Raw genomic sequence first — 19,051 nt, 5'->3', positions numbered from 1 at the left:
TTCCTATTTGCCCATCGTTGGCCAGTTGATATCACCCATAGGGACAACACACAATATCTTATTCCCCCCAAACAAAGCGGTATCATTGAAAGAAGGCGTTTGCCAAACCAAGCCCGAATCCGCACTCATTTCAATCCCCTTAAAACTCCTGGTATTATAACACACACACGCCAGCAATCACATTCTGCGAGGCGATCCCTCATCATCTACTCAACGGCGCATAATCTGCAGGATTATAAGCATAAGCCTGCCCATACGCCGGATACGCCTGCGGTCCCTTGACCCTATGCTGCTGTTGCTGCTGCTGCCCCGCCTCCACCGCCTTGCCATGCGCATCCCCGCGGTGCTCCTCCTGCGTCTCCGGGTGCGTGGGCAACTCGGACGAGAACCCCTTGTGATCGAGCGCAGGGCTAGCGTACCCACTACTCGCCTCGGACGACGCCATGCTCGTCGGCCGCGAGCTCTGTTGCGACGGGCTTGGTTGGCCCTGGGACCAGCGCCATGAGTTTGGGTCCGGTGAGAATTGCGATTGTTGCGACATGGAGTCGCGGTCACCGTTCTGTAGGCCCGGGGACGGCTGCGGGGGTTGCAGGTTGTTGGATGATTGCTGTGGGTGGTAGAAGTTTCCTGGGAGTTCGGCGATGAAGGAGGTTTGAGGTGCGCTGTGCTGGGAGTAGAGCTCTGAGGGTTGGGTTTGGTGTGCGCCGTAGCTGCCCTGCGAGCCGGGGCGGAACTGTTGCATTGAAACCGGTCGTGGGACTTGGTAGGGTGTTGTGGGCGAATGCGATTCCGGTCTTGGGCTGCCCTCGGGGCGCTGGTTGAATAATGGGGAGTGCGCGCCGGACATGCCTGTGCTGGTGCGGTCGGCCGGGTTGATAGTCTTGAGCTTCCCGTCCGTAATCATGGCCTGCAACACGCCCGCGTCGAGCAGCTCCGCCTTCTTGATAATCCTTGAAACCATTTCCTTGCTTGCGGCCTTGAGCTGCGCCTTGACGAAGTTGACCATGGTGATGTTGCAGCGGATCTCGATATCCTCGCGCAGATACAGCCCGTCCGCGGGTACACCGAGGCCGGACATGCCGATCTCGGGCGGCTGGGGCGGTTCGAAGCCGGGCTGGTTGCCGTCGATTTTGTACTTGATCCGGATGTCGATGTTCATCGGGGCGTAGGTGTGCGTCTGAAGGCCCCAAGGCATATCGTGGAAGCAGCCGTTGAAGCTGATCTTGCCAGACCCCATCTTGCCGATACCCGGGATGTACTGGATGCGCTCGGTGATTTCATACCATGTCGAGTAGTACTCGTCGGAGGCGGCATCGCGGGGCGCCTTGATGGGCTTGTGATCGAGAACGAGGGGGTTGAGGGTGATGACCTCGGAATGGGAGTGGAGGATGTCGATGGCGAGCTGGCGGGGGATGAAGCCCGGGATTGGAGTGACGGTCGTGTAGACCTCTTTCTTGCGAAGCATCTGTGCGGTGAGTTTGTCGTCGCTCTCTTGGATATCTCGAAGTTGTCGTCGGTTCGGAGGCGCGATGCGATGATGATACTATGGATCGTGAGGATCAATGGTAGATGTTTGGTCGAAAAGCTGGCTTGCTTCTGTCAGACGGCCGGGGGGAACATGTGCCAAAAGAAAGCAGACGTAAAAGCTGACGACCCAAGCAACAAAAAGCTTCTTGGTGCTGACGGAGGTGCGCCGCGCGAAGGATGGTGGTCAAGAAGAAAGCCAACCTGGTTGAGGTAAAGCCAAGCCATGGCAGCGCAAGACCTCAGCCCCCCGGGCCGGGACCCTTCCACTCGCTAGCTCCGAGTTGAGAATGGATATTCGAAAAAGCATGGCTTAGGGGTGCTTGGTGCGCGGTGCTTGGTGGGAAACGCAAAACCACATGCATGTTGGCTGGGATGTGCTTGGATGCGTGGGATGGTCTGGTGGGCGTCTCACGTCATCTGGGCGTTGGGGGGAGAGCCGGAGAGGGGCAGATGGGAGACCTCCAAGGGAGATGGGATCCACGGGTGCTGATGATCCGTCTCCGGCGCCACAGGTCATTGTGTTTTTGGGGGGGCATTTTAGGTGCCGTCCACGCCGTCCCATTGCTGAGACAGGGAATGCAGGCGGGCTCAGTGAACTTGGAAGCCTAAAGTTGGCACAGCCAGCGTTCTCAGGGAATCTCACAGAGGGAGAAGTCCGCTAACCTCGAGCTAAGCGAGGCGAAGGATCACTAGAGCTGCCTTATTCATGCGTACTGACCAATGAGAGACGCCGAATGTGGTCCGGAGCGAATGACTTCCGCTGCCGACTTAGGTAAGCATTCTCCACGATTACTCATCTCTGATTCGCTGCCGTACCTCCTGCGTACCTCTCACCTCTCTCTCATGTCTTTGGCGGACGGGACCTCCCCACCAGCTTTCTCCGCCCTCCGCTGTCGCCGTTCATCCGTCCTCTCACCCCTAGTTTCTAGCTGTCAGCATACACAGTACACCGTCAAACAAGAACGACAGGGTCTTCCGAGACATTCCCAAGAGCTGGTAGTGGCACAATGGCACCCAAGCTCCCCCTAGCTATCCACAGCCTTTCAGCTCTTTTTCCCGTTTGGCAGCTGGATACCACAACGTTGTCCCCTTGAAGCCATTCCCAGCTGGCAGCGACAAGAATTCAGCCCCTGATCTTCCACGATCTTCGCGTTTATCAGGAGTCTTTCAAGTCTTGGGGCGTCCCAGCTCAGGGTCTGAGACGGCGGCCATGTCCACACACGACGGTAACGACCCAGCGAAATCGGGTCGTCTTCCTTCAGCGCCGTCGAAGCCACCTACCAACGCCAGGTTCCACCATCACGGCACCACTGACCGCCATCTTGAGTTTGGGCCGTTGAACTTTGGGAAGGGCGGCGGGTGAGGCAGCGGGCGTTATCGCTGCGAACGAACGGCTGACGATTCTTGCTTTGTGCCATTTTCGATCTACAATGAGCTTGTCGATTTCTTGAGGATTTTGGCTTCCTTGACGCGTCGCCGCCAGTCCAGGTTCAATGAATGTCTCACATTCTGGACGCCGCTGACTACTGCATCTTGCAACGACGCTCGAGGCAATAATCCTCCCAAACTGTCACCCAAATGGCCGTGCCGGAATAACTCACGATGAGCAACAAAATCTGACTTCTGTGTTGTACCCTATAGCAGATGATTCCTGATCGATGGTTCCCCGACCGCTTTCTGGGAGCATATCAGCGACAACTTTCGAGGCACACGGTCACATAAAACCATGTTTGGTGTCCTCTTTTCTCCCAAAAACACATTGCGAAGGGACAATAAAGTTCCGGATCGTCTCCTCAGTGGTATTTAGGCTTACCAAGAAGCGGCAAAGGATCGAGTCGACCTTGGTCATCGCCAAGGGGCGCTGCTGTTGAGGTCGCATCACAGCGGAGCAGCATTTGTCACCGAGCCAGCCCCTTTCGGGCAGCTGCATGCGACACCTTGTCCTACTCCACGAAGTATCCGTACGGGTATCCGTGCTGCAGTTGAGATTCGATATTTCTGGTGTCTCAATGCAACGCACCACATCTGCGCGTACGGAGCATCCTCACGGAGCACGGCAGTACTCAGTAGTACGACCTCCCTCTCTCGGCCGAAGATGCAGCCTTTTACCACCAAAGCTGCAGAAGCCGCCCACGGCGCCAAGCTCTTTCAGGTCCCCCAATGCCACATGGCCAGTGTCATGTCTCAGAGGGCTTTTGGGTATCCGTACGGTGTGGGTGGCTGACCTGCAAGTTCCACCGAGGTTATTGTTTCACGCCTCGTCCACCAATCTGCAGCGTCTGCAGTGTCCAACTGCAGAGTAACCTCGGGATATCGACATGTTTTACCGCGGGTGGATTGCAGAGACGATCTACCAGCACGATTCAACCGACGGCAACATGAGTACCCGCGGTTATCATCTACTGCTCTAGTGCCTCTTGATTGAGTTGCAGGCACCCAATACATCAATCCTATGGCGTCGCCCTTACAGATTCTCATGCATTCACTGCAACCTCCTGTGAAGCTGAACCAAAAGAACGTCAGAGTTTCCATGGCTGTGCCGGTAAAATGGTTTTCCGGCCTGCGCCTTTGCCATACAGCCGAACATGGGACGAACAGGATTGGAAGGACATTGTCACATTGACTTTTGATGATCACCAACACTGGACGAACGTTCAGCCTAGGAGCACCATCTCCGTTCAGATGCTGATTCTCGTGTTGACCTCTTGTCCTCTTCAAATTCGAACGTTTGATCTGCCGAACGTTGAGACCACACCTTGTGATCATGGAAGGGCTGAAAAGGAGCCTCTTTGAGTCTTAGACGCAAATATCTAAAACTAAGTTTGACCGGTGGGATAGTAGCCTATCCCGACCTGACGGATTGCCAGCCCTTTCGCTTCGAAGTTTCCGCGTAACCAACACCAATGAGGGCGATTGGCATAACACTAACTTCAACCCTTGACTCGCTCGAGGGCGCAAACGGCTCCCGTTCCGAATCTCTTTCCACAGAGCGACTCTGGTGCGGAAGGCTCGGTTTCTCGGAGAGCAAGGTCTTTCTTGAGGTGTGCTAGAGGCTCCGCATACGTTGCAGCATTGTGATGAATCTACAACTCTACATACGCGTACGCTGGCAGTTCCCGCTAGCATATCAATCTCACTTGCCGATCCCAGTTGCCGAAGACAAATTGCCCTAGCTTTCTTGGCACTGTTGACACCCCTCGAGATTGCAACTCAATAGGCCTCATTGGCTCTTCCGAACCACTCAAGCTGGGGTCTTAACCTGGGCACGTGGAGCCTCCGACAAGCCAAAGTGGATGTTTTCCCCAGGATTGCGGGGGCGGGCAGGGCGGAGAACCTGGGGGAATCGTCTCCAGGCGGAGTCATTTGGAAATTGAGACTCAGCAGGCAAACATTACTCGAGAATGAATGAGTTTTCAGGATATTCGTTTGTTTCCTGCCCGTGGTGTTCTCGTTGAGCTTCAGAGGCTATCACGTTGATGCTATCATAGCAGCGCTGATCTCCCGCGTCGACGCTGCAATGGTCGTGTCTTGGCATCTTTGATACAACCCAGTCCACAATTGGAGGAGAAAGTGACAATCTTCTCAGGAAACGACGCGGCCGATACAACCTCGATGATGGCGTATCCCTACCCCGCAGGCATTCCCACTTTGATGGAGCCCTAAACATGGAGGGTGCGGCAACGCCAAAGATGCAGCTCTGGTCCCCAATAGAGTGGTGCCCGGTAAATGCTTGGGATGCTTGGGGGTTGAGCTAGGGACATGGGTACGGCATTTTAACCAGGGTGTATTTGTTGTCAACGATGTATGAGGTACCGCTGGATTTAAATAGACGACCACGATCCTCTCCTCAGTCTGTATTGAGAATTCATCTTTCGAGTATCCAGTCTGACTTTGACGACTGTAAGCCAGTGTCTCAGAACGTACTCTGAGTTTTAACCGGAAAGCTTGGAATAAACGCTTTGAGGCTTCGTTACTTCGTCAACTCTAGAGTTGCAGAAGCCATTATCCGAACTATCCAACATCCCAACCTTCGCCATGTCTTCCACGGAGAAGGAGGTCCCCAAGGGCGCTCACGTCGAGGGCACCGAGGACCATGCCATCGGTCCTGCTCCTGTACATGATAGTATCCATAACGCAGCTGGAAGGGGCCAGCTTGCCACCGACAAGTGAGTAGCTTCACATTCACTCTCAGTGCCGCCGTCCACAGGACTGATCACGACTCGACAGATATGGACATTCTCTCGTCGAGTTCGACCCCGTAGCAGTACGAAAGCTGCGATGGAAGCTCGATTTGCACACCATTCCCACTGTCGCATTGTTGTATCTCTTCTGCTTCATCGACCGTGCCAACATTGGTAAGTGATATCATCAAACCCCATCTTACAGTTTCCCAGAGCCTTCGGATTTATTGACACCCCGTCCGCAGGTAACGCAAGAATAGCCGGCCTCGACAAGGACCTCGAACTCAAAGGCTACGATTACAACATGATCCTCTCCGTCTTCTACATCTCCTACATTCTCTTCGAGATCCCCGCCACAATCGCCTGCAAAGCAATGGGCCCCGGCTGGTTCCTCCCCATCACCACCCTTCTGTTCGGCATCGTCTCCATCTGCACTGCCTTTGTCCAGGACCGCGCCGCCATCTGCGGCGTCCGCTTCCTCCTCGGCATCTTCGAAGCCGGCATGCTCCCCGGCATCGCCTACTACCTCTCCAGATGGTATCAGCGCGCCGAGCTGACGTTCCGCCTATCCCTCTACATGGTCATGGCACCCCTCGCGGGAGCCTTCGGCGGCCTTCTCGCCTCCGCGATCCTTACGCTCGACTCCTTTGGCAGTCTGCACCGCTGGCGCATGATCTTCGCCATCGAGGGCATTGTCACCGTCGTACTGGCCATCATTTCCTTCTGGACCCTCACCGATAGGCCCGAGACGGCAAGGTGGTTGACGCAGGAGGAGAAGGACCTCTGCGTCGCCCGCGTGAAATCGGAACGCGTCGGTGCCACAGAAGTAATTGACAAGATTGACAAGACGAAACTCAAGCGCGGCATGCTCAACCCCGTCACCCTCGAGATCGCCATCATCTTCTTCTTCAACAACATCACCGTGCAGGGCCTGGCGTTCTTCCTCCCTACCATTGTGAGCAACATCTACCCGACCTTTTCGACGGTCCAGAAGCAGCTGTATAGCGTGCCGCCCTACGTTGTTGGCGCGTTCTTCACGGTTGCGTTCCCGGGTTTGAGTTGGTACCTTGATAGAAGACAAGTTCTCATCGCCATGAGCGCGCCGATGGTCATGGCGGGATACATCATGTTCCTCGCGTCCAAAGTGGCTCGTGTACGCTACGGGGCGACGTTCCTCATTGCCAGCTCGGCCATGGTTATGGGTCCCATGTCCAACGCCCACATCAGCGCCAACGTGGTCAGTGATACAGCGCGAAGCAGCGCCATCGGTCTCAACGTAAGTTTACAGCTTTTTCCTTCTCCATCCCTCTTCACCAGTCATCATGAAGATACCGGAAGCTGACACTGAGAAATGCAGGTCATGTTCGGCAACGTCGGCGGTCTCGTCTCAACATGGTCCTACCTCTCCTGGGACGCGCCCGACTTCCACATTGGCAATGGTCTCAACCTCGGCGCGGCGAGCATGATTTTGATCGTGGCTACCTCGGCGTGGTTCTGGATGAAGTGGGATAACAAGCGCCGCGACGATCGTAGCATCGAGGAGGAGCTTGCTGGGTACACGGAGCAGGAGGTTCGGGATCTGGATTGGAAGCACCCTGCTTTCCGGTGGAGGACCTAGATTTCTTCGATGCGATGGGTTCGGAGTCCCGCTTGTCGAGATAGATAGGGTATGGCTTGATTACTCCGCGGCTGGATATGTATCCGTAGAGGGAAGTCAGCTTTTGAAATGCTACATGAGTCATGATGATGAAAGGATTATTGCGCTTTGCTATGGCAATGTGACCAAGTAGCCTTAGCTTCTCCCTCCCCTTCAGCTTGTTGTCTTGACTTCCGAGCCTATAATCGTAGTTCTGAGAGACAGCTTGGGGTTTAGGGTATGATACAGCGAGATCGTTGGCCGATGGATTCTGCTCTTGTCCAGCTCTAGTCCTTGAGTTTTTGACTTCCTTGCCCGTATCCTGATCATCGAGAAAATTTGGTCTTCCTCCTGACCGAACGCTACCCTTCCGACGTGTGTACCAACGAAAAGAATTTGAGATGGTTTGGCGTTGAGAATAGGTATACTTGGCATTCCTTTGTACACAAGGACGACTGTAGGTGATTGCGTGAGGAAAAACGACCAAAGCATAACGCAGAAAATGCAAAAACAACGATGAGACGACCGATCGAGGAATCGAACTTGGATCCCGTAATGAAGAGGAGACTTCACTGCCTAATCAGGGCCTCTGCAGCCCGATTAACCCCTCGACCATACGGCCCAGGTACTTGTTGTTACGATCTGATGATGATTCATCGGTTATGAAGCCTTGCAAGCGGTCGCCAGGAGCCTAATGCCCGAGCGAGTTTTGAAGTGCCACACACACACAGAGGCATTACAAGTAGCTCGAAGTGCAACTTTAGGTCTTCAATAGGTTGAAGCGGTATGAGATAGGTGATGAGTAGCACCTTGATAGCGAGTTGATCGGAACGAAATCCACGTTATAGGGAATTATCCACGTGAAACACATGAGTAGGATGAATCACATCGGCTCGACGTAGTAGATCAGTCGCCTAAGCTCATACGTATCATAGTGTAACGCAAGATTGTCAACTAAGGTTTGATATGCCAGATTAAGCACCTTCCGCACAAACATATAGCCATAGTCAACGGCTCAAAGCATTCCATCGGTTGCTGGAGGAACATACGCTCCTAGGTCTCTCTTTAGCGGCGTCGTAATTGACGCTGCCCATTGGCGCTCGTACTATTCTAGTTGCCAAGAGACGACGTCTGGTCATGCACAAGTACATAAGTACTACATATTTGTGATCCTTTGAGGGTCCCTGATCTAAAGGAATCAAGTCATTTTTAACGACATCTATGCCTTCCGCTTACTTCAATGCGAAATACTATCTCTCAATTTACTCTCGACCTCACTGTAATTGCAGAAATAAGTCAACGAGGCTGCTAAACATGTACTTTCGCCCAAGTTGATTACTCACATCTACTCACTGCCGGCATTCAGCACACAATTAGAGACCAAGGCCTGAATTCAACAAACCATACGCAATTCTCTGCCTAATCCGAAAGTCTTCGCTGCTTATAAATACGCTATTCAAACCCTCTGTCTGTTGAATGCTTCCAAGGAAGACGTTCTTCAATCTTGTGCAGTCCTCACGTGTCGTGTGAATTATCATCTCATCATGCTACTATGCTAGATAGCTAGCTCCGGCATCACTTTCGTCACGAAGAAGTGTATGGTAAATGTCATGAGTGGGCGATCATGTGAAAATAAGACATTGGTTATTCCACACTTAAATGAGCCGCACAGTGATTCGGCCATTGATCGCAACGATGGAATGCCAAGGTGTCCGGTCCTCATCAACTCATCAATCAGGAGCTTTCCAACCATAGGCTTGGGACTCTCAGGGTTCGCTTGACTTGCCAGGCTGTGGTCGACGCACCTCGCAGTCGAAATTGACTTTGACAAAAACGTCTACTCAACCGGCATTGAACTCAGGACTACCCGTCTATTTTACCTCAGCATCGAATGGGCGACGCGCGGGACAGGCCGGACCTTCGCCAGGCACACGTCCACAGCACGCACCAACGCAGACCAACTGGCTCCGATCAAACGATGAGATCCCTGTCCCACATGGATTTGTGCCTGAGATACCCGAACTCCGAGCTCCCCGCTCCCCGCACCGCAGATGCACAGTCGCGGATCCGAAGGGGACCTGAGACTGGTAGCGATTGGCTTACATCCGGAACATCTTTCCTCTTCGCTTTGTTGTCGGCGGAATTTTTGACGACCTTTTAGCCGTTGTTGATCTTATCTTGCGGCTGATTTGAACGCATTTTCCATCCCAAATATCGGAAAGTCTGTCAACTTACTTGTTCGGAATGTGGGCTGTTCTCATTAGTTGGTTGAATCCCAGGCGTGCGGTCGCACCGTTGCTGTAAGATATGAAGAGAGAAATGAAGATGGATCTAGGACACGACTAGTTCAATCGACCTCTAACAGACTGAACTCTTCCCTTCGTGATGCTGAGGAATCCTAGCGTCAAGAGGTTCAGGACATCTCATTCAGGCTGCCCTGTCGAGTCGCATTTGACAAAGCCCCCGCTGGCTGGCGAGACCTCAGGCAACTGGATACTTCACACTCGAGACACCACTCTTGAAGACAACCTTTCCCTTTATGCAATCTTCAGACGAAAGGGCTGGGAAAGTGGCCTGTTGCTACCCTCCCTCCTGATTCCTCTGCATAGCCGTCATAGGGTGCGGAATCCCCACAAGCTTGAGCTTATTGTCGGAGCTCGTCGCCTCGTTTTCCTCGCTTGTCACTTTCATTCATCCAGCGGGTGGCCAGTCTCGTAGAGTTTGGCAAACCTGGATATCACTCACAATTCGTTTGGGCTTCCGTCTTAGCATTGTTTACCCGCCCTGACTGTGAACAGTGCTTTCGTCTCACAGGCCTCAATCCGGTCGAGGTGTGCTCACTTAGGTATTCTGCTGTGCCATCGGTTGCAATGGTTCCGCCAGCGCTTTCACGTCAGCACAGCCCGGCCGAGTCAGGCATCACTTATGATGGGCTATAACGTAGCGCGAATGCCACCTCTAGAATCACGCGCGCTTACACTTGTCGCGTCTTTCTGTCATGCTGTTTCGTACCCGTGTCTCTGGTTCGACCGCTTGCAACTAGCTTGGCAATCGGGATCGGCCTCTTGCCAAGATGCGCCGAGGAAACTGTTCGCGCATCATGCTGGGCACGCAAATCCTGGGCACTTGAAGACATCATGGTTTCATTGGCGTGCGAAGGAACATAATATTCACTCTTTTAAGGAAAACTTGACATATCTAAGCGATGCCCGTGTCAAGATGGCGTGATGGAACATGATGCCCCAAGCAGAGCGTATATCCTGATCGGACAACCCCCGAATTGAAGATATTCTGCTCAATCATAGAGCGGAATGTATGTTAATTAGCGTCCCTGGAAACAGGAGCGAACCTCACAAGAGCCCATGATGGCGCGCAGAAGATCCAGAGAACGGGCTTCATCCCGCAAACCCGACGGCGTAGGGGCATCTTGAACGGGAGCCAAATGAATGGGATAAGCCACGCGAAGGTTTGCTGAAATCCGAGGAAACGTTTTCCCATGCGTCCCGTGTGGGAGGCCGAGGAGAAGTTGCGAGGTGGGCGCGAATCGGAGGGGACAACAACCGAATCCCAAGGCCCGCTAGAGTGCTTCACAAGTCGCTCTGAGCACACATGTTAGGCAACTGAGCGAGGGGACTATACTTGGCACTAACACGGCCTGTGACAATGGCTGGCCTTTTTCAGTTGTCCGTGTGCCGTAGAAGCTGGACCAAGTAAACCAGGATGCGAACCCCATTGTCTTATCTTTTCGAGTGCGAAAGAGACAGGGAGCGCTGCACGAAACGAATTAGACCGCCGACCTGCAGTTCTTGAGGACGGGTGTCTGAACTGCCATCCGTTCCTTTTTGGACAGGATGGTGCCACCATTTGGACGTCCATTTGTGTGTAACATTTCTTAATGACGGGAGATGACTAACCCAAAGCTTAGCCTGTTGTAGCTGCGGACAAGTCCTTTAAGCTTCTCGGGAGCATGGCTGTTTTGAGTAAGGAGATTTTTGGGCAGAAGAAACGTCCATCAGACGAGTCATGGATGTAGCCATGTTGCAAGCCGGCACGAGTAACCATGTGGCCAAAGATGCCCCAAGAAGACGGTAGAAAAAGGGATCAAAAGACCAGGCGAGGCGGGAAAGGATGGCCACCATTTCCAAAGAGAGTTCGAGGTCCGAGACGTGAAGTTGTGACGTCTGGTAGGGTGCCGTCGGCGGCTCTGTTCAAGCAAACCATGGCCCCTCAACATGTTCGGACTCCCTTCTCTGCCCTACTGAGTCGCGGCCAGGGGAAGGGGGAAGGGATGAGCTGCCGACAGGGAGAACCCGAAGACGTGATTCGTGGGCTGTGTGGCTACTCTGATACCCTGCACCTCAATGCATTGTCTGTGCAGATGGACAATCAGGGAAATCCTTCCTTCGTCCCAACGTTATCAAGGTTCGAAACAAGCAGCACAGCGACTCGGCGACCGCCCCAAAACACTCTAGAAAGTCTATCATCCGGAAGTTTCAACCTCCATTGCTGGCCCGCCTTCGTACTTCCTGTTGGACAGCCCGCAGGGGGGCGGCCTCATCTCATGATTTTGCTTCGTGAAGTTGAGGCCGGCTAAGATAGTGTGCGTCTCGCCGTTTAGACTTATAAGACCAAATGCCCGCCCGGCCTTTTCTCAAGTTATTCCTTGCCTCTACACTGGATCTGGATTCGGACAATAGGACAACATCGTCAACTGCAGCAAACGGTCATTACTCGCCCTCGGACAGGCTCCACCAACTTTAATTCAACTATATACAATCTTTATCGAATAATCGTAAATCACCACCAACCGTCACAATGAAGGCCTACGCTGTTGTCCTGTCCCTCGCCACCCTGGCCGTTGCCCAGATGAACGGAGGAGCCGCCCCCGTTCCCCCTCCCGCCCCGGCGGCCGGAGACACCCCCGCTTGCGCCGAGGCGAAGATTCTGGCTGGTGGCATCGCCTTGAACATCGAGGTCCAGCAACAGGAGGTCAACGGTGTCAACGCCGTTATGCAGGCTCTTCAGGCCAACCCTCCCAACCCCCAGCAGTTCCAGACCGCCAAGTCCAACCTCCTGTCTTTCGTCAGCGACGGTATCCAGGTCAGACAGGCCAACCAGCTTATCGCTCCTTCTGGCAATATGGCCACCCAGGGACTCGCTGTTGTAAGTGACTGGAACCCCTTTAAACCTATGAATACCCGTATTAACCTGAAGCCAAGGTCGCCAACGCCCAGCTCTCTGAGTTGCAAAAGGTTGCTGGTCTTACCGGCAACCCCGCACAAGATATGCCCGTCGTCCAGTCACTTATGATGGATTTCTCTGGTGGTATCAAGAAGAACATGGAGAACCAGCAAATGGTATGTACTTTCAATCTCACACAGTTTTGAATAATTACGCTGACCCACTACTTCAGGCCGTACAAGGCGCTTGCTAGAGAACTCCATTCCAATTGGTCGATGTATTGGGAAGCGATGGTGCACGGGAGACGACTTATGGGCAACGGCGTTTAGCGGCTTTGTCCAAATTACTTTTTAATCATTCAAATCATGGGAGCTGGGCGGTTGGGGCTTGGGCGACGTTGATCCTCGCCAGGCCTTCATTCGGAACGAGTTTGCCTCTTACTAGGTGTACTTGAATACCAGTCATCCGACAACTTTCTTAGTTGCACATCTTTCAGCCGGTTCCAGGCCGCTGTTTCTCTTTGAACAAGACCACTTGCTGATGGGCATGGATAACATGTCTCACAATGCTTGATTGTGATTGAGTCGCCGCAACTGCGCGATCATGCGAATCTCCAACGATATCATCTGGTTCGAATACTACCGGTATTGCATCGAAATTTGACCTTTTGGATGTTGGAACAATGATAAATTCAGCGTACATTATGATGGCGGTAGTATCCTTTCCAGTGCAGGGAAGGAAAAACAGAATGCAGAACCCATGAACAACGCAGACTGTCACTTACATAATTACTAAACCAATTATTACTACCCGCACAGGTTGTTTTTCTAATGAGTCAAGGTTCCACGGGCCTCATGACTTGAGGCAATAGAGCCTACAGAAATCTGTCCTTCAGACAGGTCTCCATCGCTTTGAAGCCGACGTCTCTCCTGCTCGTCCATTCTCATCGTAGGATACAGTGACTACGTCAGTACGGACAATCCTTCCATCCTCAGGCTGACTAGAATGACTGCCAATAGACGTAGCTGTTTGAGCTCGCGATCTACCTTCTCCGAAAACGATGTTCTCTTGACTTTCCCCTTCAACAATGGTGAATCCGAGATCATCTCTGGGCTTTGGTTTCGCCTTGCGTTGGCCTAGCTCATATTCGTAGTTTCCGTACACGCGTGATGGCCGATAATTACTCGGTGCTGATCCCGTGTTATTGTCGGAGGATTTTGCCGTTGGCCTGGATGCTCTTGCGGACGAGAAGGGATTGCGTTTGAGGATCAGCTCTAGGAGCGGATGCAAGACAGGGATGGAGCTTGCTATTATGATGGTGCTGCCTTCGATCCTGTAAACTCTAGTTAGAAGGGTTTGATCACCGCCACGGGCTGCGACTCTGCACAGCCGAGACGCCGACTGCGACTTACACTGTCCAAACTACTAGGTCAGGTGTCTCATCTATTGGAAAGGAGGAACTTCAGTTAGCAAAATGGTACCCTGGACATCTGGATGGTGGGTACAGGTCTTACACGAGTAGTCTTCGCTCGCGAGCAAAGGGAGGCGTGTCGTCTTATAGATGGCGACAATGCCTGAACTGTGGCAGGATATCGTCAATCAGAAGTTAAGAGTGAACGGTTACCGGTTGACATTGCTTACATTGCGCCAATGCCAAGAGCGCTGGACAGTGCAATCTTTTTCTTAATCGGCATTTGAAGTCGGTATAGAATGATGGACGGGTACACAGCTAGGTAGACATCAACGAAGGCCGAAAATGCTGTACTTCTAGTCAGTTCGAGAGCAATAATGCCATCACTAACGACTTACTGCCTGCATAAATCGAGAAGTTGATCAGAATGTCCGGACTGAAACAGGTCCCCTGGATGGAAAAGTCCCACAATGAGCTTGCTGGTGTGCATCGCCCTATCAGAAGTCCAACTGTCACGAAAAGTGTCAACTGGCACCATATTCCCATCCACCACAGGAACCACTTATGGTATACGCCAGGGTTCATTAGTCGTGTCAAAAGTGATACTACTGCCAGCTTAGGTAGGCCGAAAGACATGATGCCGGGGCATTGGGCAGCAGTCGTCCACAACATGCCATCTTGTTGTTGCTCCAGAGTGAGCAGCTCTAGGTGTTTGCCAATACCAGAGTATACTGCAAGTGTCGAGAGCGAAGTGGAAATGTAGCCGCACACCTGCTATTGTCAGGAAACGTCCCAAACGGCGGCGTGAAGAGAATTATAGAATATACCAGCCCTGCGATGACAAAATAATCATCGCTGTGGAATTTTCTCATGATCTTCCACCTGACTACTACTCTGCCAAGGACAAATAATGTGCTCAGAGCGGTGAAGATCCAGCAAACTGTAATGATTCCCGGGCCTTTGTCCTGGGCCTTCCAAGCCTCGGAACCCTTTTCTGGACTCGACATGGTAGGTTGTATTCCAGCAGTGTGCGGTGAAGATGTCGGCGCATACTAGATAAAGGACATTGAAAACGAGCACGAACCATGGAACACAAGGGTGTCTCAAATATTTGGAAGAAGATTGCGGGATTGCTTCAGTTTTACACGAGGAACTTCCTACGGTGGCGTATCTAGAGCCTAGCTGCGAGAACAGCTCCTATTCCCCCTTGCAATGGATTGATTTACTCTCCGCGTCACATCGCAAACATGATAGAACTTGAAGGGCCACTAAACACCAGTTCCAGATCTAAGAGGAAGGAACGGATGTTGATTGCCGCATAGTCTCGCAAGGGACGACTTAAGGGTATTTGAATTGCGAATGAAAGGGAATGGTGTTGGATGATGACCGGCGATTGGACAGAATATCCAGCCCCTGCTTTATATGCCTTCAGTTTCCATGCTTCACATTCATCTTCATTGTTGAATGTAGTCTACTAGTCCATATTCGGCCGGGTCATCAGCCCGAGCAAACCAACGCGATTGGCAAACTGCCTGAAAAGATCAAGTGCATGCCATAAAGGATTTTGGCAGGGGTAGATGGCAAACATTATGGATGTCCAAATCAACCCTTTCAAATCGCCAAACATGCGAACATTTCACTCGGTTTGTCAAAGAATAACCTTAAACCCTGTACATATTTGCTAACCAAGCATCGGGGTGAGTTCTGGTGGCAACCTGTTCCTGGGTAAACAGGGGCCAAGACAGAAGTGTTGGTAAGGGCACATTAGTGGAAGAGCTCATGTCTTTACCGACTACTCGGAGTATGGGAATTCATGATTCCCAGTAGTAGCTTCTAGCTAATAGTTTCATCTCGAAAAGCCCGAAATTACATTCTAAGACCATCCTAACTACGTCCAGGAGGACCCAAGCTACATCAGAGGTGTTCCAGTACGCAGCTGGCTCGGAGAAAATATCCCATGCAGAAGCCGTGAGAATGAAATGAATAGATAAGGAGAAGTAAATCATATTGGATAATGCCGCAAATTGATTTTTTCTTCCCATAGATACATTATGTGTAGGGAAATGAGGAAGTAGAAGAAGGAACAGACGGACGATCCGAATGTGAGTCGAGTCGTATCTTGGACTGCAGGAACAGGCCCGCCCGTCGATGAAATTTGGCAACGATAGGCAGTATCTTGACCTGGATTGGCCTCATGCGCAACATAAACTGCCTGGCCCCTGACTGATCAAAAGCTGCAACCAAGATCGCTCAAAACCAACCGGATGCCCACCCCTGAGCCGATTCCCTTTATCCTCTCTACCACTATGCAGTGATGTGAGAGCCGTTGGACTGCCACCAATGCATATTGGTGTCTTTCATTACCAGCGTTGGAGGATACTGCATTGCTACTGGGCATGTTGGCCTGGACAAATGATGTATGTTTGCTTGCTCAAAGACCACGGGCCTGGTGCCCAGCTTACCCGAGCCAACGGGATATGTTCCCCCCTCGGAATATTACGTGGACTATGCAGGCACAGCGAACTTTTCTTCGAGTCAAAAAATCTTGTTCATACCAGTTGTAGTACAAAGATAAGTCTTTGTGCGGGGTTTCGTTGCTCTTGGATCTTCATTGGGCCCATCCTCGAGCTTGGTCCGTGAAAGCGTACAAGACGACAAGGGCACTATTTAGACCATTTTGATTTGTGATATCTTCCATCTTTCTGAACTGATAGGATGAGTGAATTGGATGAGTTTGCAAGTCAATCAGCGGGCGTGTGACCCGCCTCCAAAGGTATATGGCGTGATTGCACTGATCGCTTGGTCTCAACAAGAATTGAAATATATGCCGTCGACAATCAGCTTCACAGGTTGCGAAATTATGATGACTTTACCAACGCGCAGAGGTTAAAGGATCAAGGCGCATCGATTCAATGTTTTTTTCGTAGCATATTAGAAAGATGTGAACGGGGTTTCGTTATAAACTTCGCCGCAGGCTTGAATGCCAACATCGCTAGTCGAGAGGTTTGCCCTACGGACTGAATTGCCGAGAGGATCAACTTCCATATACCGAGATTTTTGAGGTCTCATTTTGTTGGAATATCTCGATATTATCAAGCATTGCTGCCTTACCTTATCCACGTTCTGACTGATGCTGGATGAAAGGCTTCTCACATCGTGGTGGACAGAACAACCCTGTGTAGGGGAAGCGTGGGCAGCGCTTCTTAAGAACTTCACCGAGCACCTTGAAGTCAATGGAAATCGTTCACATGCTGCGACACTTTGAGCGCCCCAGGAGTATTCTCCCATCTCAAGATAGCTAGTATCACTCATTCAATCGCATCGAGACCAGTATCCCAGATTCGACTAGGGACCAGGATGTCTTCCCCGTAAACTTGCCATAACTCTCTCGATAATCGCCAACCCATAACTGATCAGACTCTCTCAAGATGTTGATAATTCACATTCTTCTGCTCACCGAACTGGTGGAACTAGACATGCTCATGGGTCGTTGGTGAATGCCAAGATCACCAACTTTCGGACTTAAGAATAGAAACGCCGCTGGCAAAAGGGGACGTCGAACCCCACTTTTGCTGAAGAATCAATCCATCGGCGACCCCTCAGATCATGCTGTGTTTGTGCCGGAATCCACCTCGAAGATGCCGCACAAGAGGAGTAGAACAGGGTGCCTCACATGCCGGTAAGATCCCTTATCCTCCGACGATGGAATCTTGGTACTAAGTTCAATGACAGAGATGAGGGCTACAAATGCGACGAAGCAAAGCCTCATTGCGGCCGCTGTGTCCGCTTGGGCAAGACATGCAAGGGGTATGGGCTAAGAGTGAGATGGAAGTCAGCCGACGACCCCAAAGACGGCGGAAGAGTTACAAAGAAGAAAGGTCCAAAGTCCAAGGGCAGTATTGGACCTCGGAAGGTCACGCCGCCTTCAAGCGATGAGCAGCCCGCCACGCCTAGCTCCAGCTCGATGACGGCGACGTCGACATCGAGCCCAGACAGTCTCATCCGGAATCCGTCATATCTATCGCCAGATGTCTCCCCAATGAACCGCTACTTGCTGCATCATTGGAATGGGTCACTAGCGAGTGTCATATCGATGGCATCCGGTGTGCAGAACCCGTTCCTCGTCCACCTCACGCCCATGATGCTCCGCTCCACAGCTCTGCTCTTCTCAATCTCCTCCATGGCGGCGGGCCACCTCGCCATCCTCCGGAATGACAGTAACCTCAAAACGCTATCTTCACGCCATATGCTCGTCGCCTTGTCATCCTTACGAGAATCGATTCAGGCCGAGAACCCGGAGCTCTCGCTGGCCACCATCCTGATGCTCCAGATTTCGGACCGCCTCTTCAATACCGACAGCCAAATCGATCATCTGGCTGGAGCCAAAGCCGTCATCATGCACTCGGGAGGACCCGCGAACTGGAATACTTCGAGCGCCCGGTTTCTGCTCAGCCTCTGCTTCTACCACGACGTCATGTCATCCATTTCTCGCGCATCGAAGCCGCTGTTGAGCATGACGAATGTCGCGCCTCTGGAAGGCTTGCATAGTCTGGCCAAGCTCACTTCAGTCGTCTCCATCGTCAGTACCATCAGCAAGATGCAAGGGCAATCCGGCGAAGCGCACCAGCAGAGGGGTTACGTCATCAAAAGAAACCTATTGGAATTCAGCTTCTCTGAGGAAGGGGATCCTGATATTGAGCACACGATCCAAGCCTACAAACACGCAGCGATTGTTTACCTTTATCGAGTCTGGGACGACGGAGAATCGTCGACCAAGCCATACTACGCAGAGCAGTGCATCTACCACCTATTGAAAGTGCCTATCACATCATCCTTCGTCTCTGCTCATGCGTGGCCTCTATGGACTGGCGGCTGCGAATCTGTCGAGGCCCACCTACGTCAAATGGTTCTTGTCAGGATCAGGGAGATGTATCAAAATCGGCAACTGCCTTCCCTCCGACGCGTGCAAGAAGACATGGAAGAAGTGTGGCAGGTCAAGGATGCACAGAGGCTGCAATTTGGAACGGAAAATGTTGATTGCTGCAAGATGATTCTGCATACCCGTCATCGAGAGGCAGACTTGGTCTAGAATTGCCTACGACTAATTATGTGCTT

At 52.0% G+C, this 19,051-nt stretch overlaps 7 protein-coding genes across 7 annotated transcripts; 5 read left to right on the top strand and 2 right to left on the bottom strand.

Annotated features, from left to right (window-relative positions):
* Nucleotides 1-202: 202 nt before the first annotated feature.
* On the bottom strand, nucleotides 203-1,465 carry CCOS01_12469 (uncharacterized protein; the record flags this gene model as incomplete). Its single annotated transcript, XM_060460618.1, has 1 exon — nucleotides 203-1,465. One exon carries the CDS (start codon nucleotides 1,463-1,465, stop codon nucleotides 203-205), a length of 1,263 nt encoding a protein of 420 aa, XP_060308666.1.
* Nucleotides 1,466-3,622: 2,157 nt separating this feature from the next.
* CCOS01_12468 (uncharacterized protein) lies at nucleotides 3,623-4,320 on the top strand (the record flags this gene model as incomplete). Its single annotated transcript, XM_060460617.1, has 2 exons — nucleotides 3,623-3,743; nucleotides 3,998-4,320. 2 exons carry the CDS (start codon nucleotides 3,623-3,625, stop codon nucleotides 4,318-4,320), a joined length of 444 nt encoding a protein of 147 aa, XP_060308665.1.
* A 1,242-nt stretch (nucleotides 4,321-5,562) lies between these two features.
* Nucleotides 5,563-7,326, top strand: CCOS01_12467 (major facilitator superfamily transporter; the record flags this gene model as incomplete). Its single annotated transcript, XM_060460616.1, has 4 exons — nucleotides 5,563-5,693; nucleotides 5,755-5,882; nucleotides 5,954-6,984; nucleotides 7,066-7,326. 4 exons carry the CDS (start codon nucleotides 5,563-5,565, stop codon nucleotides 7,324-7,326), a joined length of 1,551 nt encoding a protein of 516 aa, XP_060308664.1.
* Nucleotides 7,327-9,588: 2,262 nt separating this feature from the next.
* CCOS01_12466 (uncharacterized protein) lies at nucleotides 9,589-10,062 on the top strand (the record flags this gene model as incomplete). The annotated part of the gene is made up of 2 exons (XM_060460615.1): nucleotides 9,589-9,644; nucleotides 9,729-10,062. The coding sequence occupies 2 exons, from the start codon at nucleotides 9,589-9,591 to the stop codon at nucleotides 10,060-10,062; spliced, it is 390 nt and encodes a 129-aa protein (XP_060308663.1).
* Nucleotides 10,063-12,159: 2,097 nt separating this feature from the next.
* On the top strand, nucleotides 12,160-12,778 carry CCOS01_12465 (uncharacterized protein; the record flags this gene model as incomplete). Its single annotated transcript, XM_060460614.1, has 3 exons — nucleotides 12,160-12,507; nucleotides 12,564-12,701; nucleotides 12,758-12,778. The coding sequence occupies 3 exons, from the start codon at nucleotides 12,160-12,162 to the stop codon at nucleotides 12,776-12,778; spliced, it is 507 nt and encodes a 168-aa protein (XP_060308662.1).
* Nucleotides 12,779-13,416: 638 nt separating this feature from the next.
* Nucleotides 13,417-14,943, bottom strand: CCOS01_12464 (uncharacterized protein; the record flags this gene model as incomplete). The annotated part of the gene is made up of 6 exons (XM_060460613.1): nucleotides 13,417-13,858; nucleotides 13,938-13,968; nucleotides 14,040-14,104; nucleotides 14,167-14,284; nucleotides 14,335-14,707; nucleotides 14,764-14,943. The coding sequence occupies 6 exons, from the start codon at nucleotides 14,941-14,943 to the stop codon at nucleotides 13,417-13,419; spliced, it is 1,209 nt and encodes a 402-aa protein (XP_060308661.1).
* Nucleotides 14,944-17,574: 2,631 nt separating this feature from the next.
* CCOS01_12463 (uncharacterized protein) lies at nucleotides 17,575-19,025 on the top strand (the record flags this gene model as incomplete). Its single annotated transcript, XM_060460612.1, has 2 exons — nucleotides 17,575-17,615; nucleotides 17,669-19,025. 2 exons carry the CDS (start codon nucleotides 17,575-17,577, stop codon nucleotides 19,023-19,025), a joined length of 1,398 nt encoding a protein of 465 aa, XP_060308660.1.
* Nucleotides 19,026-19,051: the final 26 nt, after the last annotated feature.

Source organism: Colletotrichum costaricense (assembly GCF_030867565.1).
Source record: "Colletotrichum costaricense strain IMI 309622 chromosome Unknown Scaffold_15.1, whole genome shotgun sequence".
Lineage (NCBI taxonomy): Eukaryota > Fungi > Ascomycota > Sordariomycetes > Glomerellales > Glomerellaceae > Colletotrichum > Colletotrichum costaricense.
The sequence above is the reverse complement of the archived record's forward strand: the minus strand, read 5'-3'. Positions and strand labels throughout refer to the sequence as shown.